Genomic DNA, 22,104 nt, shown 5'->3' with positions numbered 1-22,104 from the left:
TCTGTGTCTCCATTTCTGCTTTGTAAATAAGATCGTCTGTACCAATTTTTTCAGATTCCACATATATGCGTTAATATATGATATTTGTTTTCCTCTTTCTGACTGACTTCACTCTGTATGACAGTCTCTAGGTCCATCCATGTCGCTACAAATGACCCAATTTTGTTTCTGTTTATGGCCGAGTATACAGGAAATATATTTCTAAAAATACAAATACATATATATATAATGAGTTTATACATATATAATGAATTTGTGTATATATATATATATAATAAATTTGTGTGTGTATATATATACATATAATGAATTTGTGATATACATATAAAATGAATTTGTGTATATATATAAAATGAATATGTGTATATATATATTATTTTATTTTATTTTATTTTTTCCTGCCTCTGTCTGCGGAGAGGGCCTGGAAACAATGACACCTCTGTACTGATGGGCACACCCAACACCAGCTAAATCCTGGGTTCTAAACACCATCCTCCACTGAAAATACCATCTTCCACCCCTCAGAGATGCCTGGTTCCAGGGCTGGGGCAGAAGTCCTGGAAGAGCGTGAACCTACCGTCAGAGAATGGTGGGGACGTGTCAAAAGGACAAGGGGACATCTCGAAGGGGGGGTCCCACTGGCCAAATCTGGGACAATGTAAGCATCAAAATTAAATAATAATAGTAATAGAGCATAATTCATTGACTAAAATCGGAAAGCATGATGTAACCTTATTGATATAAATGAAGGAAGAAAAACTTTTTTTTTTACAGAAAAAACCCAATCTGACTTCACGCTGATTCATCCAATTCTCGTCCAACAACACAGGGCTCTTCCTCGCCTTCCCCTTCCAGGTCCAGGTCTCCCTCCTTCCCTGGAGAGAACCCTGGTTCCAAACAGCTTTGCTGTATTTAGTCGTTTATGGGGTTTCCCACGATACTCACACACTTGTCCCAGAATTGCCACACTGATTCCACTGCCCATAGAAAACCTAAGCAAAGGTCAAGATTATCTTCAGTCCTTGTTGACCTTAGGATTGCCATCCCGCTGAAGGTGCCCGGTGTTTAAATCAGAAGAGGCATCTTCTGAACTGGGCTTTGATGGATGAATAGGAGTCTCCTGGGAAGTGAAAGGGGAAGAGAGCACCAGGCAGAGGGCCTTGCATGTGGAAAGGCTGGAGGACGAAATGGACATGTGGGGTGTCCCTCGGCCGTGGCTGGAGCCCGTGTTTGTTCAGACAGTAGGGGAGTAACAAAGGATGAGTCTGGAGAACTGGGGGTGGGGGCAGCGGCTTGGAAGGGCCCTGGTTGTCAGGCAAGGAGCGTGGGGTCGATGCAGCAGGCAGTGGGAAGTCACAGGAGGCATCGGAGCTTAGAAACTGTGGAGGGGACATCGGCAAATGAGGGGGCGTGGCTGGGACCGCAAGACACAGTGTCTGAGCTGGGGATGGCTTTGCAGCGTTTCTGCTCTGGGTCCTCAGTTTTTATCATCTGTAATGTGGGTGCAGGAGGAGGACCCACTCCCAGGGCTGCCCGGGGACTCCCTGGGGTCTGAGGTGGGCCTGCGGCTCACACGCCCTGTTCTGGGACATCTCTGCTTCCTGTTTCTCCTGTCAGGGGAAGTCTCGGTCTCAGCTTCAAAAGCACAAACACGCTCTCAAAACAAAGGAAGACGGTCCACGACTGCAGAGGAAGCAGGAAGCTACTGGCCCTGCTCAGAGCCCGGCTGCCGGGGCTCGGGGACGGCGGCATGGAGTCCGTGGCTCTGTACAGCTTCCAGGCCACAGAGAGCGATGAGCTGGCCTTCAACAAGGGGGACACACTCAAGGTAAGGTGGCCAGAGCCGGCTCAGCTGGCCTCGTATGGGATGGGGGGGGGGGGGGTGCTTAAAACCAGGGCCCGGACAGCCCCCCAAACGGAATTCAGTCTCTGGAGGAAGACGGGCCCGGCTTCTCCAGTTATCAAGTCTGTGACTCTGGACAATCCACCTCCACCCTCTGAGCCTCAGTTTCCCCATCTGAGAAATGGGGAGATAGTTAGTGATCCCTCCTTTGGGGGCCGTTGTGAGGGTTCAAGGAGACATCAGCCTAGAGCCTGGCAGGGGTTGAGTCAACACCGTTTCCCAGGAAAGAATTTGAAAAGACAGCTGGGGACAGAGAGAGAGAGGAAGAGGCAGAGACGGATGCAGAGGGACAGAGAGAGGGTCTTGGGAATGAAGTACACACACTAACCTATCGGGGCTAAAACAACTCTGATTAGGGGTCCAGACGAGCTTCCCTGCAGGTGAGAAAGGGGAAGATAAGCCTCACCACCGCTCAGCTCCCTTGTGTGGCCTCTGGAGGAACACACGCCTTCCAGGGCGACCCCGGCAGATGGGCTCCCGGGCTCTGTCTCTCAGGAAATGTCCCTGCTTTCAAGTCTGCATCTGGAAGCAGAGCTCAGGGCCCTGATTTGGGAGGGGCCGTGCCACAAGTCGGGCGCTGGAGCTGCCACCAAGTCACGCTCAGGAAGCCCCTGCCCTTCCCTGGGCCTCGGTCTCTGCACCGGCACGGTGGGCATGAGGCTTCCAGTCTGAGCCGGGGCCCAGGAAGGGACAGGGCCTCCGTGTGCCGACCCCGTACAGAGCCCCGGGTCCGAGCTCAGCAGTGCACATCAACACCCATTTAAGCTGCTGAGGCCCCATTTCACAGGTGATTAAATGAGGCACGGGCAGGCGCCACCGCTTGCCTGGTGTGGGGTCAGAGGTGAACCCCTGTCCTTTGACCCTGGAACCTGCATTCGGAACCCCGTGGCACTGAACAGCTGGGCTAGGTCAGGAGGTGGACGGTTCCAAGAAGAACCGCATCTTTTTGAGGATGTCCCCCTTTCTCTGTGCTGGGATGCCAGGCCTGGGCCCCCCTGAGTGGCTGGTGGGGGGACCTGTGGACGTGTGGCCAGCTGGGGATGGGGCAGGCTTGACACCAGCACCACCTAGCCAGGGCACAAGACTCTTGAGATCCAGGTCTGTTTCAGAGGCCTCGTTTGCCGATCCAAGAGCAGTTTGGGGTCTCTAGTTCCAGACTTTGGGGCTTGAGAGGCAGTGGAGCAGTGGGGAGCTTGGAAATGGGATGACCGGTGGGTTCTACCTGAGGTTCAGAGGGATGAACCAGGGTGGAGGGAGTAGATCCGTGGGGTCCCCCAAGGCAAGTGTTGTAAAGACGGTGACACCCCCGCTTCCCTCCTGGACGCCTGTGCTCACCCCTGCCCACCCAAGATTGGCCAAGTTTCCCACTAAGCTTTGATAGAGCGTTGGCCGACTCCTGCTGTGTTTGCTTCTAACCGAGCCTCCTGAGGGCAGGGACATAAAACAGTGCCTGGCACAGGGCAGGCCCTCAGCAAGACACGGGGGTGTCGAAGGAATGAAGGAAGGAAGGAAGGAGATGTTAGCCGAGATCCTGGCTAAGACCCCAATAGGATTTGCTCCTAGTGTCCGTGGAGACCCAGGAGGGGACCTTTCAAGGAATGACAGGCCACCGGAGGGGCTGCTTTTTCCTTCATTCATTCAACAAACCCTTGTCGAGCCCTCGAGTACCTGCTCAGCACCAGGCATTGTCCTAAGTGCTGAGGACACAGCAGTGGACGAAGCCCAGTCCCTGCCCTCCCGGAGCGGACCTTCCAGAGGGTGCGTGCTGTCAGGAGGTGACAAGTGGGTGGAAGAAATCACCTGGGGAGATGGAATGGAGAGGGTGGGTGGGAGGGAGGGGCAGAGGGACAGCTTTAGATGGCGGGGGGGGGGGTGGTGGTGGTGGTGGTGGTGGTGGTGGTGGTCAGGGCAGTCTCTCAAAAGAGATGACACCTGAGCCGAGAGCTGAAGGATGAGCAGGACACAGCCATGCAAAGAGCCGGGGGAGGAGAGTGGTTGGAGAGAACGCAGCAGGTGGGGCTGTGGGGCGCGGGCGAGTTTGCAGTGTGGACGCACCCTAGCTACCTGCCCAGGGGCGGCACAAAATATCACACACCCTCTAAGAATGCTCTTTGGGGAGGGGGGCGTTTAACGACGTAAAAATGCTCGTGAAGCAACGTCAAGTGGCAAAAAAGCAAAATGCAAAGGAACATGCGCAGAGGTAATCAATAATAATCGATAGATATTATTAGCTTTAGGGATGGGAAACTGACATTCATGCGTTGGCTTTGCGCCTAGAAAAAAACACCAGAAAGAATGTCTTGAGGAGCTGGCGGTCACTCCTGGGAGGCATGCTGTGAGCAAATCACGCTTCCTTGTTCACACGTCTGCCTCTCCTCACAGGACAGAGATGAGCAAGTGATCCTTCCAGGGCCAGACGTGGAGTTGGGGGGGGTCCTTCCTCTCACAGCTGTACAGGTGCCGGGTCAAAGCCTGCCTTGATTTAAAATTTTTCTTTTAATTTAAAAAACATATAAAAAATTTTTGGCCAGGCTGCATGGTATGCAGGATCTTCGTTCCCCAGCCAGGTATTGAACCCGTGCCCTCTGCAGTGGAAGCTTGGAGTCCTAACGACTGGACCCCGTGGGAAGTCCCTGATTTAAGAGTTTGATGGAGTTTTTCGCACTAAATTTTAAATAGACTATTTTTAAAAGTTAATTAATTAATTTTTGGTTCCGTTGGGTCTTCGTTGCTGCGCGCGGGCTTTCTCTAGTTACGGCGAGCTGGGGCTACTCTTCATCGCGGTGCGCGGGCTTCTCATTGCGGTGGCTTCTCTTGTTGCGGAGGACGGGCTGTAGGTGCGTGGGCTTCAGTAGTTGTGGCACGTGGGCTCAGTAGTTGTGGCTCGCGGGCTCTACAGCGCAGGCTCAGTAGTTGTGGCACACTGGCTTAGTTGCTCCACGGCATGTGGGATCTTCCCAGACCGGGGCTCAAACCCGTGTCCCCTGCATTGGTAGGCGTATTCTTAACCACTGCGCCACCAGGGAAGTCCCTAAATAGACTCTTTTTAAAACAGTTTGAAATGTACAGAAAAATCGAGAAGATGGTACAGAGGAATTCCAATCTGACACCCTGCCGCCCCTTCCCACCGCCCACACACACTCGCACACCCTTGGTAACATTTTATATTATTAACCTGGTACATTTGTTACATTAATGGAGCAATATGGATACATTATTATTAGCTAATGACCATATTCAGAAATTTTGATTTTTTAACATATTCCTTTAAAATATTCTTTTTTTTTTTTTTTTTTTTTTTGCTGTGCTTGGGCCTCTCACTGTTGTGGCCTCTCCCGTTGTGGAGCACAGGCTCCGGACGCACAAGCCCAGCGGCCATGGCTCACGGGCCCAGCCGCTCCGCGGCATGTGGGATCCTCCCGGACCGGGGCACGAACCTGTGTCCCCTGCATCGGCAGGCGGACTCTCAACCACTGCGCCACCAGGGAAGCCCCTAAAATATTCTTTATCTTGATTCCTGACTTTTTTGGAGCTCCCTTAAAGTTTGTACCCAAAGTGCCTCACCCATCCCACGCTAGTCCAGGGTCTCATTTCTGTAACCATAAAAACGTGGCTGTGATGTCACCCTGTGTCCCCTCTCCCTCCCCCGGGCCGGGGACAGCGGGTGGGACTGGTGGCTGAGCTCCACGACCTGTCCCTTTGTGAGCATGTCTCCTGCGCGCTGGCTGTGGGCCAGGCCTGTCCCAGCCCAGCAGGGACCGGCGGACACGCAGATCCCAGCCTCTGGGAGCCGGCAACGATGCTACTCTTCCAGTCTGAGCTCTGCTCTTAGACGAAAGCCCGGTGGCACGTGGACCCACTCTGGACAAGGGGCCCCAAATGTCACTTCCCTGGAACAAAGCCCCCCTCGCCGACGGGCAGGCGTTTCTGGGTGCACAGGACCCCGCTGCTCCCCACTGGAGGAAAGATGTGGGTGGCGGCTTCACCTCCACCTCTTCACTCACAGCCTGGCCCCCAGGACCCAGACTCGGGGAGCCCACGGCCTCTTGGCATTTCCCCGGTGGTGGCCGGTGCACCTCAGGCCCGACCCAGCCACCCTGAGCTTCCCCACCTCCTCTCACACCTGTTGCACAGCAGCTGACGGTCACGACCGCCTGCCGGCGCTCAGGCCCACAGCCTGGGGTTGTCTCGGCTGTTTCCTCTCCGTCTCATGTATCTCGCCTGTCAGCTGCTCTGCCAAAACCTACCCCAGATCTGACCACGTCTCAGCAGCCCCAGTCCAGGCCCCGTTCACCGCTCACCTGGGCCTGCTCTTCACAGACCCCTCGTCCCCCCGAGTCCTGGCGCACAAGACCTTCAAGCTCTCACCCTCCCCGTTCAGCTCACAGCACTGCCCGCCTCAACCGCAGACACAGAGCTTGCTCCCACCTTAGGGCCTTGGCACTGGCTGTTCCCCCTGCCTTGGACACTGTTTCCCACATCTTCTCATGTCTCATTCCTTCCTGTAATTTGGGCCTCAGCTCATGTGCCACCTCCTCAGAGAGGCCTTTCTTGCCCGCCCCCACCTGTCCCCTGTTGACAATCCCCCTGCCCCCAACCAGGTATCTTCCTTCTATGTCATCCTGACGTATGTTTTCAGACCACGGAGCAGAACATTAAATTACCTTGTTTACTTGTGTCCTTCCTGTTTCTTGTCTGCCTCTGCCACTAAAACGTGACCTCCTGCTTCCTGCTATATCACCGGGCTGGGTACAGCGCCTGGCACGCAGGAGGTGCTCCGTGGCCGTACTGGCCAGGGGACGGTGGCACAAGACCGCACCCAGGAGAAGGGCACTGCAGGGGCAAAGCAGGGGCAGGCCGAGGTGTGAGCCTCACCAGGGAAGGTCGGGAATTCCCATGTCTCAGAGGGTCTGGGGGCTTTGAACAATGTTAACAGCAAGAATTCAGCTAATATAACCAATCAGAACATTTCTGGGTCTTTCCTTGGAGTGGAGGTGACAGGAAAACAAAACCAAAACAAAACTGGGATAGATTAGATACGTCACATCCACATGTCCACACAGGATTTTGCAGGTCACAAAACACTGCCATGTGCCATGTAGGCCGTAGATGTGCCCATTTTACAGATGTGGAAACTGATGCCAGGGCTGTGGAGAGAGTCAGCGGCAGGCAGAGTGGTCTAGAGCCCGAGGCCCCCAAGAATCTTCACCGAGTCTGTGACCCGCAGGCCCTAATTTTCTCATTAAGTTGGGGGAGTTTTTTGTTTTGTTTAGTTTTCAGCAAAAGTTGTCCTGAGTCAGCCACCTGTTTCCGGCTTTCCCTGGGGACGCTGGTCTGGCCCAGACTGCGGGGGCAGGAAGGAGGGGCTCAAGGGACCTGGCAGACAGACGAGGGAGGGGCCAGGCCTGGGCCCAGGGGGCAAATCTCAGCTCCTCTTGGTAAAACCAAACCACCTGAGTTGCTGTCCCAGCCTTTGCTCCCATGGTGCTCCCTGCTTGGGCTGCGGATCTGCGTCTGATTTTTTGTCTCAACCAATTATCCCCACTGGGGTTGACCTGACGTGGGGACCTGTTCTGGGACTTAGGGGAGAGATGACCCCCGGGTTGGGGTCCAGAGACAATGTGGGAGGAGGCACAGGGTGAAGACCGGGGCGGGGGGGACCCGGTCCTAAGACCCTGCCGTGTGGCCCTGCTCCCCTCCCGTCTGGGCCTGTGTCCTCCTCTGTGAAGTAGCCTTTGGTGAAGGCGGCCTCGGGGGCTGGTGTGAGAAGGGGTGACACATGGCGAGCCCGCCCAGGGAGTGGGGAGGGAGCCCAAGCGTCCCACTCGCCCGCCCGTAGCGGACCCCCCACCCCGCTCAGGTTTCGGTTCCCCTCGGCCCACCTGCGAGGCGAGGGGGTGTCTGTGATCCGAGCAGCCAGGCCTCGGCCCCGCCGCAGCGCAGAGGCCTCTCGTTCGCTCCCCGGTGTCTGAAGCCCCCGTCTGATCATCAGCCCTGAGCTCAGACGTGAAGCTTGTAAATGCAAGTGACCCCCGTGACCACCGCTCGGCGGGGCCTCCGCAGACCTACCCCCGACCCCCGGCTCTGTGCCTCGTATCAACTGCTGTGGGCCCCCCATGTTCAGGGCCACAGCTCAGGGACTGAGGGGCCCCAGATCTGTCCCCCAGCACCCGGGGGTCTGGGTGGCACGACCTGAGAGTCGCGCTCCAGCTCCCCCCGTAAGCTCAAGCCACCAACCAAATTCTCCTCTGTGACCCCTGGACCGTGGAGTCACCCTGCGACCTCGCTCTCCTCCGGAAATTGGGCCCCAGGGCTGGTGTGGGCCTTCAGCAGGGGACAGCTGTCCCTCCTAGGTGACCAGGTGACCGTGTCTCTCCCGCCCGCAGATTTTGAACATGGAAGACGACCAGAACTGGTACAAGGCCGAGCTCCGGGGTGCAGAGGGGTTCGTCCCCAAGAACTACATCCACGTCAAGCCCCACCCGTGAGTGGCAGGCCCCCCCCGCCCCCGCATGTCCTCAGGGCCCCCCCTCACCCCCAGCCCTGAAGCCAAACGTCCACACCCAGCCTGGCCGAGGCTGAGCTGAGCTGCCTGCAAGTCCTCAGCCCGGCCTCCCGCCATCTGTCTGGGGACCCCCGTCTCTTCCCCAAGCAGAGGTGGAGGACAGAGATGTGAGGACTTGTCCCAAGTGGTGGCAGTCGGGGCCAGCCCAGGCCACGACACTAGGACCTGGGACACTGGAGAGCATCCCGGTAGGGGCCCTGGATAGGACAGGGCCCTGGGCGCTCAGCCAGCGGGGCCCCTGGCTGCTGTGTGGCCTCAGGCAGACCCCTGCTCTCTCTGTTCCTCAGTTTCCCTACCTGCAACACAAGGAGGGCCAAGGCTCCTCTAAGAGGCCGACTCAGCCCTGCGCTGGGGTGGGGAGTGAGGGGTCGTGGAGGGGCAGGAAGGAGGCAGACCTGTGGGCAGGGGAGCTGACATGGGCTGAGCAGGGTCTGGGACAGGGCGGAGAGGGAGCCACAAGGAGCCCAGGTATCCTCGGGCTTGGGACCAGCTGTCCCAGGGAAGCCCCCGTCAGACTTCCAGTGCTGAAAGCCCTGTTCTCGGCCCCGGAACAGGCCTAAGTGGCCAAGAATCTGGGAAAAACCAAATGGATATTCACAGAGTGGTGGCTGAAGTAGCCCCAAGTCACAGTCGCTCGCTCGGTCATTCGCCGAACACTGGCCACTGCCTGAGGGGACTCACCTGGGTGATGCTGGGGACACGTGATGAGATGCTGGGGTCAGAGCAGTTGTGTCCTGTGGGAGAGACAGGACATAAAGAAACTATGACAAGGGAAGGCGGTCAGCATCGAGATAATTAACCAGGGAGGGCTTCTCAGAAGAGGTGGCAACAAGTGAGGTTTTGAAGCATGTGTGTAGGAGTTAGCTAATGAGAAAAAGAGAAGGGCATTCCTGGGAGCGGGAACGAGAACCCCTGGCAGTGGGACCAGCAGGAGAGCCTCAAACGCCCGGTGGAGGGTGGTGGGAGCCATGGAGGCATTTGAGCCGGGTGGGGAGTGGAACTCCTGCAGAGGTGAAGGCAGGTCAGGGCCCGTGTGTGGCTGTGGGGTGGACGGGAGGGAGGTGCAGGGCCAGGGTGGGGCCTGGAGGTCACTTCCTCTTTACCGGTCTTCGAGTTATTTCCAAAGCTGCCACCACCTTGGACTTCCTGTGTTGGGCAAGGGCCCGACCCACCCAGGTCCCCTGCCTGGGCTCCAGGCCCGCAGGGTCCCTCTGGGCTGTGTGACCTTGGGCAGGGGCCTGTCCTCCAGCCTTAGAGGCTTTCTGTCATAAAGGGAGAGAGACAGCGAGAACCCGGCCAGGGCCAGGCCAGTGGAGGACACGGGGGTAGCGGGAGCCTCTGGGGGGAGGCTGTGACGCGGTGAAGGCCAGGAGGTTGGGAGGTAGGAGGCCGCTGAGAAGCCCAAGCAGTGGCTTCTGTTTGCTCAGGAGGAAAGAAGAGCTGAAAGGTTTTGGGGCCACGCCCGTCGGGGCAACGCTGGTGGTTCAGGCAAGCCTCCACCAGGGCAGCTGGGAGCCATGGAGGGTTCCCGTGTCTGACGGCCCTGGGCTCCCTGGGGCTGGCTCTGGCCGCGTGAGTCTGGGACAGAGTAGGGATGGGGGTCAGGCCACATGCTCACCTGCCTGAAGCCGTGCCCAGATGCATCCTTGGCTAACCTCAGCCCCTGTCCTGGCCCCAAAATAGCAGTGGGGAAAGTCCAGCTCTGTGCCTGACTCAGCCCGTCGGGCTCCAGGGTGTGGGGCGGGGGCAGGGCAGGGGTCCCAGGGGGCCTCGTGTCTACACCAGGCCACTCCTTCCCTGAGCTCCACCATCACCTCCGCCTGCCCAGGGAGCCCACGGAGGGGGGGCCGTGAGCCTCACGGGCAGGGGTCACCGAGGCACCTGACGCAGCCGCGTGGGCGTTGAGGAGGGCTTCCTGGAGGATGGCTTCCTGGAGGACGGCTTCCTGGAGGACGGCTTCCTGGAGGACGGCTTCCTGGAGGACGGCTTCCTGGAGGAAGGCGTGGTCTGCTGGGCCCGGAAAGTAGAGTAGAAGTTTGTTGGGAGGGCCGCAGACAGGCTAATGGGTGACACGTGGGAGGAGTTCACAGCAGCAGCGGTGAACACCTGCAGGCGGCAGCGCCCTCCTCCTCCCAAGGGCCCTGCGAGCTGGGTGCTCTCGTCAAGGTCTTGTGGGCAAGGAGGTGGCGGCACAGAGAGGTTGAGTGGCTTGTCCGGGGTCACACAGCTGGCAAGAGGCAGAGTGAGATCTGCCGCCAGTGCTGTGGGCCCCGGCTGTGCTCACTGGGAGGGGATGGAGGAACTGTTAAGAACAGCTGGGGGAAGGGGGTGGGCTGGAGGAGAGTCGGAGGCCAGAGAATTGCGGAGCAACTTTTGGGGATCCCTGCCCTTCCCTGGGCCTCAATTTCCACATCATTAAAATGGGGACTAAGCGAGGCGTCCACGCGTGGAGCCAGCTATGCTCTGGGGCATCGGGAGTGCTGCTTTTCTGGCACCCTGTCCCCGAGCCACCGAGGACCTGGTCGGGGCAGGGCGGGCCTCCTCGAGGCTGCGGTTGCAAAATCCTTTGAGGGTGACAGCCGCCCACACGCTGATGCCTCCTGTGGAGTTTTGTGGGTTCTTTGGAAACTCCCACGCAGGGCCCTGTTGGACCCCTGTTCCTGTGGCAGCACTGCACCTGGGGCCTGCTGGGGGCTCCCCAGAGGAGCGCCCTTCCGGGGCCCCCTGAGCTCAGCCTCTGGCTTGGAGGCCTCATCCGGGACTCTCAGACTCCAGAGACCCAGGCCGAGCTCTTGGAGGTTCCCTGGAGCCCCGCCTTCGGCCCCCACCTCCACTGCCTCCCCTCCACCCGCCCAGAGATGGGCCTAGGGTCCCCCCCATTTTGGGGGTCAGCGATGGGCTAGAACCTCACTTCTGGGTGGGGGGCTCTGAGACACCATGTCAGGACCAGGACTTTATTTCGGACTGGAAAGCAGGCAGAGAGGGAGCCGGTGGCACTGCCACTACTGGCGGCCCCGGGCAACAGGCTCTCCCTGTGGCCAGAACCAGGGAGCCGGCACCCGAGCTTCGTGTCTGTCCTCCTGCCCCCGCCCCGTCATCACCTGAGAACATCCGGGGGCCCAACCTGCCCCGCACACAGGCCAATCACGTTAGTAAAAAGCCCTCGGAGGAACTGCAAGGGCTCACACGTGGCTGGCGGGTGGGGTTCCCGGCAGGACCCGGTCTGTGTGCACCTGAGCCTCTGTGCTGGGCCTGGAGGGCTCGCTGTCAACATCCTGATACAACAGGAAAAGTTCTGCCTCACATCCGCCCGGGGCCACGCTCAGACTCAGGAAGCTCGGTTGAAGGAGGGAAGGGAAATTGTACAGGGAAGGGAGGCTCCGGCGGCCCTCAGGGCACCAAGGTCCCACCGGGAGACTCCACCTGCTCTGGGCCTCAGTTCCTCCACTAAGGGACTGGGCTCAAATCCAGGGGCCAAGAAGCCAGCCAGAGACCACCTGGACCCTCCGAGGGTGGGCGAGCCCCAAAGAGCACAGTGAGCAGGGCTGGAAGAGAAGCTGGATCCCAGCCTCTCACCCCCAGGCCCTGCCAGACCCTCGGCATTTACAAGGCACCTTCTGTATACCCAGTTCTGTTTGGTCAGAAAGAAAAGGGACTTGAACCTGTGAGAAAAAGTCCAGGTGGCCTCAGGCCGTGCATCTGTGAAATGGGTACAGGGAGAGACCCTTCCTCACCAGATCAAAGCTGCTATTTTTGGGGGGGGGGGGGTCATCTTTTAAAATATTTTTTTACTTTTAAGAATCTGAAATGGAAAAGCCCAGCTGGGGTTGGCTGGGTTGGGGTTCACCGAGGTGTGTGTTTGCCTGGTGTGGTGGGAAATGCTTGGGCTCAGGAGCCAGAATGCTGGGACTGGGCCCAACTCCTGCCTTTCACAGCGCATGACCTTGGCCTCCCTGGGTAAAGTCGGTGCCGTTGTATTTCCTGTGTCTCGGGACTGCTGTGAGGACCTGGCAGTGTTGGGTGGCTGGCATAGGGGCAGGGTAGCCTGGCCTCCCCCGCCTCACCTGCCCCCTCTCTGCAGGTGGTACTCGGGCAGGATTTCCCGGCAGCTGGCAGAAGAAATTCTGACGAAGCGGAACCACCCGGGAGCCTTCCTGATCCGGGAGAGTGAGAGCTCCCCAGGGGAGTTCTCCGTCTCTGTGAAGTGAGTTCTGACCCAGGGTATGTGGAGGAGGGTGGCCAGGGACAGGCCTGCAGGGTGTGGAGGGAACGACAAATGCCTGGAAGCAGGCGACCCTCTGGGGGTCGGGGATGATGCAGACCCCAGGGTGTGGCCCGGAGCAGGAGGGTTCCACGTGGCTTGGGCTGGCTGTGAGGCCTCGAGCGCCGGGCTGAAGGCTTGGCCATTGTTCTACAGCAGCAAGTCACCAGGGGAGATTGATGTGGTGGGGCTGGGGGTGGGAGAGCAACAGGGCACCCAGGGCAGGTGTCCAGGATGTGCTCCAGACAGGGTTCCCCTGTGTGCTACATAGTGGACAGGATGGACCCTGGGGCCAGGCTGCTTGGGTTCAGATTCTGGCTCTGCCATTTCCTGACTGTGTGACTTTGGGCAAGTCCCTTAACTTCTCTGTGCCTGTTTCCTCACATGTAAAATGGGTTATTGCAAAGAATATATGAGTCATTCTATTTAGAGCCATTAGAGTAGTGGCTGGCGCGGAGGCAGGGTGGCAGCCTCTGGGCAGCTCAGGACCCAATCCCAAAGGTCACAATCGGGCAATGGAGGAATCCAGGCTGGAAGGAAGGGGCAGGAACTGGGGTCGGGGGTAAAGGGGTCAGGGCCCCAGCTGGTCTCTGTCCTTCCTACTCCCAGCGCCTGGAACAGTAGGATCTAGGTGCAGCAATTCAAGGAATTGTCACTGAGCTACATGCCACGTGCCAGGCTGTTCTAGGGACTTGGGAAATGACAGTGAAAAAAAACAAAGTTGCTGCCCTTTGGGGTTTATATCTTAGTGGGGGAGGCAGACTGAACACATGAAAAAAGGAGACAAATGAATATAGCAGGAGCCAGTGGGCAGGGATCTGAACCTGGCGGTGGAGGCCGCCTGGGGCCCAGGAGTGAGGATCTGGAAGGAGAGGCTTCCAGGCAGAGGGAACAGAAATTGCAAAGACCCTGGGGTGGGAATGCGCCTGGGGTGAGTGGGGCAGAGCCAGCAACGGGGGGTCACAGCCAGAGAGATGGGCCTGACAGGTCCCGATGGGAAACCCCAGGGCAACAGGGCCCTGCAGAGGGTCAGCCCAGGTGGCTCAACCTTTGGGTGTGTGTGTGTGCAGGACAGGGGAGGAGTCCCCGAGGGAGCGGGGGCCCGGGGTCTCCATGACGCCCGACTGAGGGAAGTTCAGTGGCAGCAGACACTCCACAGGGTGGAGGAGGTGACATCTGAGCTGGGCCCCGAAGCATGAGTAGGAGTTTGGTGCACAAAGAGGGGAGAGGGGATGCCAGGCCCAGGGAACAGCGTGTGCAAAGACCCAGAGGTGGGGCAGAGAGAGGTGGGCTTGGACAGCAAGGCATTTGTCTGACCAGGAGGGGAGACAGGCAGTTCTGCGGAGCCAGCACCAATGCTACCTTGGGAAGGGGCTGTGGGAGTGTCCCTCTGAGAAATCCCAGCACATGCCCCCTCCCCCCCACACCCCAGGCATCCTGGCCAGGCCCCCTCCCCCAGCTCAGAACCGGAACCTTGGGCCCCAGGGCTGTGGTGTGCTCACAGGACCACCAGGTGGCGCCCTCCAGCTTCGGTTTCGTCCCCCGGGGCTGGGACCGGGTCCCTCCCCGACTCTGGTCCGTCGTCTCTTACGGGGGGCCTTTCAGGGCCCTTGGAGGGCCACTGGGCAGGGATCAGAGCAGGAAACAGACTCAGGGCAGCTAGGAGGGGGGATTTTGAGCAAGAATCTCAGCTCTGGTACTTCTCCTGTATAACCCTGGGCAAGGTACCCCAGCCTGTTTCCTCGTCCGTAAAATGAACATCTGTGTAAGGTTCTTAGCGTGATGCTGGCACACGGCGAGTCCTCCCCAAATGCCAGCTATGTAATCATCACCATGTTGACCCTCCCAGGGCCACACCGCGCCTCCTGGCCCACGCCCCAGGGTCCCGGGCTCTTAGCAAAGGGCCAGTGGCCACGTGGGGGCGGGGAGCCCGTTTCTCGTCCTGGCCTTGCCCTGGACCTGCTGCGTGACCTCAGCAGATCCCGTCCCCGTCAGCTGTAACGGCCTCATCTGCAACGTGGAGATAGTAGCCCTGGACATCATGAAGACCAGTGACCCGATGGCCACCCTTCTGGGTGACGGTCACACAGATCTGTGTGTGAGAGCATTTCCGCCCTCGCTGGCTGCGCTCCTGGGGACTCTGACCGCGTAGGCGTGGCGCCTCCTACACGCTCGTGCCGAGCCTCATAAAGCTGTCAGAGGTGGGGTTCACGGGCCTTGTTCTGCCTCACGGAGTGATGGTGGCCGCGGCTGGCTGCCCTTTACGAGTTTCCAGGGGGCTGCCCCCTCCACCTCTGGGAGCACGTCTGAGCTGGTGGCCAGCGGGCCGGGGCAGGGGCACACTGCCTGGGCTGTGTTACTTTTGCCCCACACTCTGATCCAGGCTGCCGTGGACACATTTCTGTGTCAGAAATGATGGTTTGCTCCCAAGTGAGATGTTTTACTTCTTTTCAGGCCAGGGGTGCCCTGGAGTCAATGATGTGTTTGCTCTGCTGCCCTGGTCGCTGAGCCCCTACTGTGCGCCAGGCCCTGTGCCTGGTGCTGGGGATTCAACCACCAACAAATCGGACGAAGCTCCCTGTCCTTTAGGCACTCACGTTCCACTGGGGTGACTCACAATTTTATACATGTATGAATGTATGTATGCATATATGTATATATATATAATTTGCTAAATGATTAGTAAAATATATAAATCTTTGAAGATGATAAAGGCTCTTGGGAAAATGAAGCAGGAAAGAATGGGGGGGCACAATTTTATGCCCTCAAAGACAGGGAGGAAGTGACCCTGGAAGCCCAGTGTGCAGGTAAGGAAACAAAAGCTCAGAGACGTGCAGTAACTTGCCCAAGGTCACACAGCCAGAAAACAGTGGAGCTAGAGCCCACTGACCCTCTGTGACCTGAAAGACCAGGTCTACCGTTCCACTCTTCTTCCCTGAGGCCTAAAGACCCAGGGGGAGTCTGTCCCCACCGGCAGTCCCAAGGTCAGTTTGATTCTATCTCACGTTGGCTGCTGGAGAGGGAATCCACCCCCTCCCTTTTCACAGACGGGAAAACTGAGTCTAGAGAAGGGCCATGCCTAACGGAGATCACCTAGCGGGCAGTTAGCACCCTGGCCTCCACCCCGGGGATTCACAGGCCCTGACTGGGGGTGGGGGTGCGGTGCTGGGGCTCCTGACCTTACCCCAGCCTTGTTTATCCTCCCTGGGCTGCCGCTGCCACTCTCACCTCTGCTGCTGCCGCCACCAAGCCGGAAGAACCTGCTGGGCAGGACCGGTGGCTGCTAGCATCAGGCCCGAGTTCATCCTTGGGGTCTTCCGACAGCCCAGGGGCCAGGCCCAGCCCTCAGCCCCCTGGGTAGGTGGGCATGGGGGTCACACATAGAGACAAACACACCCATGGCGGCTCAGACAGGGATGTACACGTCTGGTCCCTCCCACAGAGCAGGGAGAGACACATGCACACACCCCAGGCTCTGCCCACTGTGGTGCACCAGCTCCAGGTGCCCCCTCTCCTGGCCGCGCCCGGGCCAGCCCACTGCCCCGTGACCCGGGTCCGCCCTTCCCTCCAGCTCAGGAGGGCTCACCCCGCAGGGCCATCCTCCTTGCTCAGGGGCCATCTGGACTCAGACTCGGGCCTGGGGAGGCGGGAGACAGGCTAGCTGGGAGAGGGAGAGACTGCCCAAGTGCTGGGTCCTCGGGCCGGTCACATGGAGGCGGGTCACTGGTCAGGCCAGGGGCTGGGGCAGCAGGACGACCACACCCGCTCACAGATGCGGCAGCCCAGCTGGGCCCCGCTTTCCCACCACGAGCCACGCACAGGCTGGGGGGCTGGACCACGAGAGCATCCCAGGTTTGAGAATCTGCCGATTGTCAGGTTGCAAGGTTCTAGAACTCCTGGGTCCCTTGCCCCCTTCCCAGGTCTCGCCCCCTGACCTGGGTGTGATCAGGGAATGCTCCGTTCTGGGTGACCCTCTGGGTAAGATAAGCTTTTGAAGATAAACTTCAAACACCAAAGTGTTCAGGGTTGTGCTCATTTGGGGCTGAGATCTTTTCAAACCTCCCACACTCTCGTCCGCCTCTTACCCAGAGGACGGGGGCCGCCCGCACCCCGGGCTCCTTCTCGGGGCCGGCACGGAGTCAGGGCCTTCTGCCTCCCAGAATACGGTCCAGGGACCGGAAGAACCCTGAGCCCGCCGGAACAGGACACTAGGGAGTCCCAGGCTCGGGGGCGGCCCCCAGGGCCGAGGCTGCAGCAGGCCAGATGGGGCGGGAGGCACCTGCCTGCCTGGCCATCCTCCTCCCATCCCGGGACGTGGACACGCACATCCCACAGCCGACAGAGTGGCGGCTTAGCCATCTGGGAACCATGCCTGCTGACGGCACACGAGCGGCTTTGTCTCGGGCTGGGGATGATGGCTGTGTCTGGTCACAGAGTCTCAGGCCTTCTCTGGCCTCAGTTCTGTGCAGGGAACTTGCTGCCCTGAGAGTGGACACGTGTTAGAGGGGCTGGGACCGCAGCTCAGAGCCGGGAGGGGAGGGTCCAGGAACAGTGCAGCCCATGAGCACTGACCCCTCGGGCCATGCTGCTTCGCCCCTGAGCCCAGCCTCTCCAGACTGGGCTAGAGCTGGGCCGCCTCCCGCCTCCCTGCCTCTGGGTGTCTGTGAGCAGCGGGTTACAGGCAGGCTGTACAAGGGGCCGAGGAACCCAAGGAGTCCCCGGACTCTGACTGAGGGCACCTGAGGCAGCTTGCAGAGGTTGGGCCATTTTATGCGGGCCTTGAAGCATGAGTAGGAGTTTGATTCAAGTTTGGAAGAAATAGTGTGTTTTTCAAGCCTGGAGGCATGCTTGAAAGTGGAGAGAGAGGTTCTGTGTGGTTTGGATCCTTGACTTGGGCAGGGTGGGAGGATTCCCCCCTCCTCCCACCCCAGACACACACACAGAACAGAAGGTATTTACCTGGAATAAATCTCTATCTTAAATCTTGCATCTTAATCTTTAACAAGGCAGCACACCAGCCCCAGGGCTGATAGGTGGAGGGAGTAAGCCACAGGCAGGGATGGGCAACTGGGGGGATGGACACCATACTCCTGTCCACGCCCTAGAAACACTTGGACTGTGGGCCTGCAGGAACTCAGGCTGCCCCAAGCCTGCACAGCCCGTCCTGGTCTAGAACGTGCTGTGTGTTCCAGGCAGGTCCCTCTGCCCTGCTGGCCGGTCTGGGAGACACAGGCTATCCCCTCTGCTGGGCTGGAAGGCGCTTGGTGGTGGTGGGTTGCAAGGCTGGGCAAAGGCTGGGAGAGGAGGCATCAGAGAGTATTGGAAGGAAACGAGGCTGGACGTGTCATCAGAGCCAGAACTTGAGACTGAGGTGTTAAGATTTTGCCCTGAGGGCAATGGGGAGCCATAGAAGGTTCTTGAGGTGGGGAGAGAATGTGGGGCAGGGAAGGACAGGAAGCATCCCACAGGCCTGAGCTCCTCTCACACCGGTGGCAGGATGGTCTTAGGACTCACCCCTCAAGGGACTGTAAGGGCTGGGAGGGGACGAGGTTGGGGAGGGAGAGGAGTGTTCAGGCTGGGGGACGTTGGAGAGAAGAGATGCTGGCTGACCACCTCTCTCAGAGAACCATTTACTGTTGCCAGTACACGAGCACTTCCCCAGAAGGGAGGTATTACGAGGAAACCGAGGTTCAGAGAAGTTAAGTGATTTGCTTTAGGTCACACAGCAAGAAAGTGGCCTGGTCCAAGGCCCACATCCTTTACTCCACACTCCACTGCCCGGCGGGGACTCACCGTGTCTTTCAAGGAGCCGGTCAATGGGGCCTGGGACCCCCTCCCCCCGCTCCTCTCCTCCTGACTCCAAGCCTCACCTGGAGAGAAAAAGGCCTGGTTGCGGGGGGCAGGGACGGGGGGAGGGCCCCAGCCGCCTTGGGCCCCTCTGAGGTGGTCTGTGTCCTCTCCCCTAGCTACGGGGACCAGGTGCAGCATTTCAAGGTGCTGCGTGAGGCCTCGGGGAAGTACTACCTGTGGGAGGAGAAGTTCAACTCTCTGAATGAGCTGGTCGCCTTCTACCGGACCAGAACCATCGCCAAGAAGCGGCAGGTCTTCCTGCGGGACGAGGAGCCCCTGGCCAAGGTGGGCGAGTGCGGCGGGCGGGCGAGGGGGCCTCTCCGCAGGGCCCCGACCCCCCTTCCCACGTGGCGGGAGGTGGGTCCAGCCCTGCTTCTAAAATCCCGCCCGGGCACTGCAGGGAGACAAGCAGGGCTGGGAAAGGGGAGGCGGGGAAGGAAGGGAAGGGGCAGGTGGAAACTCCCCGGGTAAACTGAGCCTGCTGGCTCTCAGCCAGGAGCGGTGCGTGGTGCCCAGTAGGTGCTCAGTGGTTGTCTGTTGACTGAGTGAAGGTACTGACACCGGCTGAGCCTCCTGGCCCCACCTACAGGTAGGACACTGAGGTTCAGGGAGTGATGTGACTACCCAAGGCCACCTGCCGGGTGGGGTCCGTGCTGGCTTCTGCTCCGTAGGGCGCGGGGCAGTGTGAGTGCTCGTGGGCAAGGTCCTGGCCGGGTGGAGCGGGGTCCGGCCGCCCCGGTCCTCATAGTAACAGCGATTTGCCGGCCAGCTCTTTCGTCCAGGGGCCCCGGGGACCAGCTCTCACGCTCATCAGGATGACGACACCAGCCAGTGGGCTTATTAGCCCCGACGTGCACTTCTACTTGGGAGGGGGTGTCGGCAAGGCCTGGGGCTGGAGGTCGGGACCCTGGACAGCCCAGTGAACTCGAGCTCTGCAGAGGACGGTGGGCACGGCTGTGGCCAAGGCCTGGGGAGGGGCTGCCGGGTCGCGGCTCCGGTCCTGCCTGTTCCTAGACTCCACCGCCTCGCCACGTGTGACCTTAGGGCCAGTTCATCCCTCACCTGGGCCTCAGTTTCCTCTCGGCCCAGTAGGGTGAACCCTGGGATCTGATATGTCGGGGAGTAAACAGTGTCTCGGGAGGAACCCCTGCCCGCACTCGGCCTGCTCTGCCCGGCCTGCCCCTGGGGGCCGGGCCAGCTCTCAGCTCAGTCCCAGGGGCTCTTCGCTCCAGTCCCCGCTGGGCCTGCCTCTCAGACCTCCATCCCCTCCCGTCGCTGCCTGGGCCAGCTCTGCCCTCGGCAAGTGTGAGGGGGCCAGGATGGAGCTGGGGGCTGCCGGAGGGCTCCCCAACACCCACCACCTTGCTCTGGCCTGGCCCCGGGGTCACCGGCCCTGCAGGGCGACTCCAGAGCTGGCTCAGTCCCCTGGGACCCACGCCCCCTCTTCCTTCCTGGGCAGAGAACCGCTAATTAGCCTGTCCGTGATGCTATGGCCCGTGCCGGCTACGATTCCGCAGGCTTGGGGCAGAGAGCCTGGTGGGCAGGCCGGGCCGGGGCACTGGCTGTGACCCTCATGGTGTTGTGCCAGCAGGGGGCCCTCGTCTAGCTGCCATCTGAAGGGGGAGGCAGGGAACCAAGGCCCCCAGAAGGCAGGGACTCACCCAAGGTCACCTTGGGGCATAGACGGGACTGGAAACAGGCCTGAGAGAGGAAAGCAGTGTAAAGTGACATCCTTGCCCTCGAAGCCTGGCCAGGGGCAACAGCAGTGAACTGCTCGTAGCTACACATCACTTTATGTTTATAAGGCCTGTTCCTGTGGTTCTAGGGCCTGGGGTCAAAAGTTATCACGGCTGCTGCAGAGCGTGGGAAGAGATCCCGAGACGGGCAGGGTCCTAACCAAAGTCCCACGCTGAGGCCCAGGACTCAGTGGCCCTTGACCACTGGCCCTGTGGTCCCTACTGGGCCGCCAGGACACTGGCTGTGCCCTGCGTAGACACAGGGTCTGTGCCGCAGACATGCAGGGGGTGGGCAGCGGGAGGCCCACGGGCGGGGTGGCCATCGTCTGGAGCTGGATACAGAGCTGAGTTTGACCCCAGTTCTGCCCGAAAGACCCCTTTCCACCTGTGGGAAATCGCTTATCTTGGGGCCTCCGTGGGGACAGCCTGGCGGGGGCTCCTGAGGGGCCCCACTGACGGCTTCCTCTCCTCGCAGCCTCCCCGGGCCTGCTTTGCCCAGGCCCAGTTTGACTTCTCAGCCCAGGACCCCTCCCAGCTCAGCTTCCGCCGCGGTGACATCATCGAGGTCCTGGAGCGCCTTGACCCCTGCTGGTGGCGAGGCCGTCTCTGCGGGCGCATCGGCTTCTTCCCGCGGAGCTACGTCCAGCCGGTGCACCTGTGACCCAAGTGGGCCCAGGGGCAGAGCCAGTGGACCGGCCATCCACCGGGCACTGAGGTCCAGAGAGAGGACACAGGCACCCCCAGCCCAGGGCTTTGGACTGCAACGTAGGCCTCCTGACTGTCCGGCCGGCCTCCTGTGCTTCACGTCAACTGGGACGGGCCCAGCGCCCCGGAAAGACCGCCTCATTCAGGGCCCCTGGGCTAGGGGAGCTCCGGGGCCTCTGCCAGCCTCTTCTCATTGGCCATCAGCTGTGTGATGTTACAGGGTGGCCGGCAGGGCCCGCTCACTCCAAACACCAATGGCACCACCCCCAGGGAGGGCTGAGGACGCCTGGGTTCCACCTGCTGGGGGCTCAAGCCAAGGAACCACGGGCTGGGTGGGTGAGCACCCGCTGGGCCTGCCATCCCCTCCATCCAAAAGCCCCAAAGGCTGGCTACCGGGGAGGCGGCCAGGGCCCCGCACACCTGTGCCTGGAGTTGCTGGACAGACTCGGAGACTTTGAGCTCCACCTGGGATCCAGCGCCCCCGCCCACCACAGACACTTCGGGGGAGGCTGGAGGCCCTGAGGGAGGGTGGACAAGGGTGAAAGAAACGGAGGCTGCTACTCCTCCGCTGGCCCCGCGGGACGGACAAGCTCTGAGGGGCCGGCCCTGGACGCGGCCACCTGGGAGACATATTGTGCAGGCCCAGGTTCTACCCAGACCAGGGCCTCGGGGAGCGTGGGGGACTACAGCCCAGGTGGGGAGTTGCGGTCAGAGCTGGGCTCTGAGGGCCAGCGGCATCCAGAACGGGGCGGGCAGCCTCGGTGCAGCCCCAGCTTGAGGAAAGGCAGGGTGCCCACGGGGAAGGGGCCATCAGCGCGGTCCCAAGCAGGGGAGCCTGGGGCCCTCGGGGCGCAGGCAGACCGAGGGGGCTCAGAAAGGGCTTTGAATGCCAGGCCGGTGGTGGAGGGGCGGTGAGCAGGGAGAGGGCGGCAGGTGGGATGGGGCCGGAGCCAAGGGAGGGGGCGGAGAGGGGCTCCCTCTGCCCAGCGCTGGCCCGAGACCCTGGAGCCCTGAGCTCTGGCAGATTCGCTGCTCACGACCTGGGCCCATGAACTCAAAATAAAAACAGTAGAAGAGTAAAAGG

The 22,104-nt window shown here is 60.0% G+C and overlaps 1 protein-coding gene and 1 long non-coding RNA gene across 4 annotated transcripts; one reads left to right on the top strand and one right to left on the bottom strand.

Annotated features, from left to right (window-relative positions):
- Positions 1–401: 401 nt before the first annotated feature.
- Positions 402–22,102, top strand: GRAP (GRB2 related adaptor protein). Of its 3 annotated transcripts, XM_032617302.1 has the most exons (5): positions 1,535–1,828; positions 8,290–8,387; positions 12,550–12,672; positions 18,696–18,864; positions 20,791–22,102. In XM_032617302.1, exons 1-5 carry the CDS (start codon positions 1,751–1,753, stop codon positions 20,974–20,976), a joined length of 654 nt encoding a protein of 217 aa, XP_032473193.1. In that variant the 5' UTR covers positions 1,535–1,750; the 3' UTR covers positions 20,977–22,102. The 3 variants fall into 3 exon arrangements, with proteins under 3 accessions (XP_032473195.1, XP_032473193.1, XP_032473194.1); XM_032617303.1 differs by lacking the exons at positions 1,535–1,828; positions 8,290–8,387 and adding an exon at positions 10,492–10,634; XM_032617304.1 differs by lacking the exons at positions 8,290–8,387; positions 18,696–18,864; positions 20,791–22,102 and having other exon boundaries at positions 402–1,828; positions 12,550–12,676.
- On the bottom strand, positions 8,421–18,685 carry LOC116746077. The gene is made up of 3 exons (XR_004347625.1): positions 18,523–18,685; positions 10,087–10,475; positions 8,421–9,202 (listed from the first exon to the last, which is right to left on the bottom strand). It is a non-coding gene; the product is annotated as an uncharacterized LOC116746077 (long non-coding RNA).
- Positions 22,103–22,104: the final 2 nt, after the last annotated feature.

The sequence above is a fragment of the Phocoena sinus genome, chromosome 20 (assembly GCF_008692025.1).
Source record: "Phocoena sinus isolate mPhoSin1 chromosome 20, mPhoSin1.pri, whole genome shotgun sequence".
NCBI lineage: Eukaryota > Metazoa > Chordata > Mammalia > Artiodactyla > Phocoenidae > Phocoena > Phocoena sinus.
The sequence above is the reverse complement of the archived record's forward strand: the minus strand, read 5'-3'. Positions and strand labels throughout refer to the sequence as shown.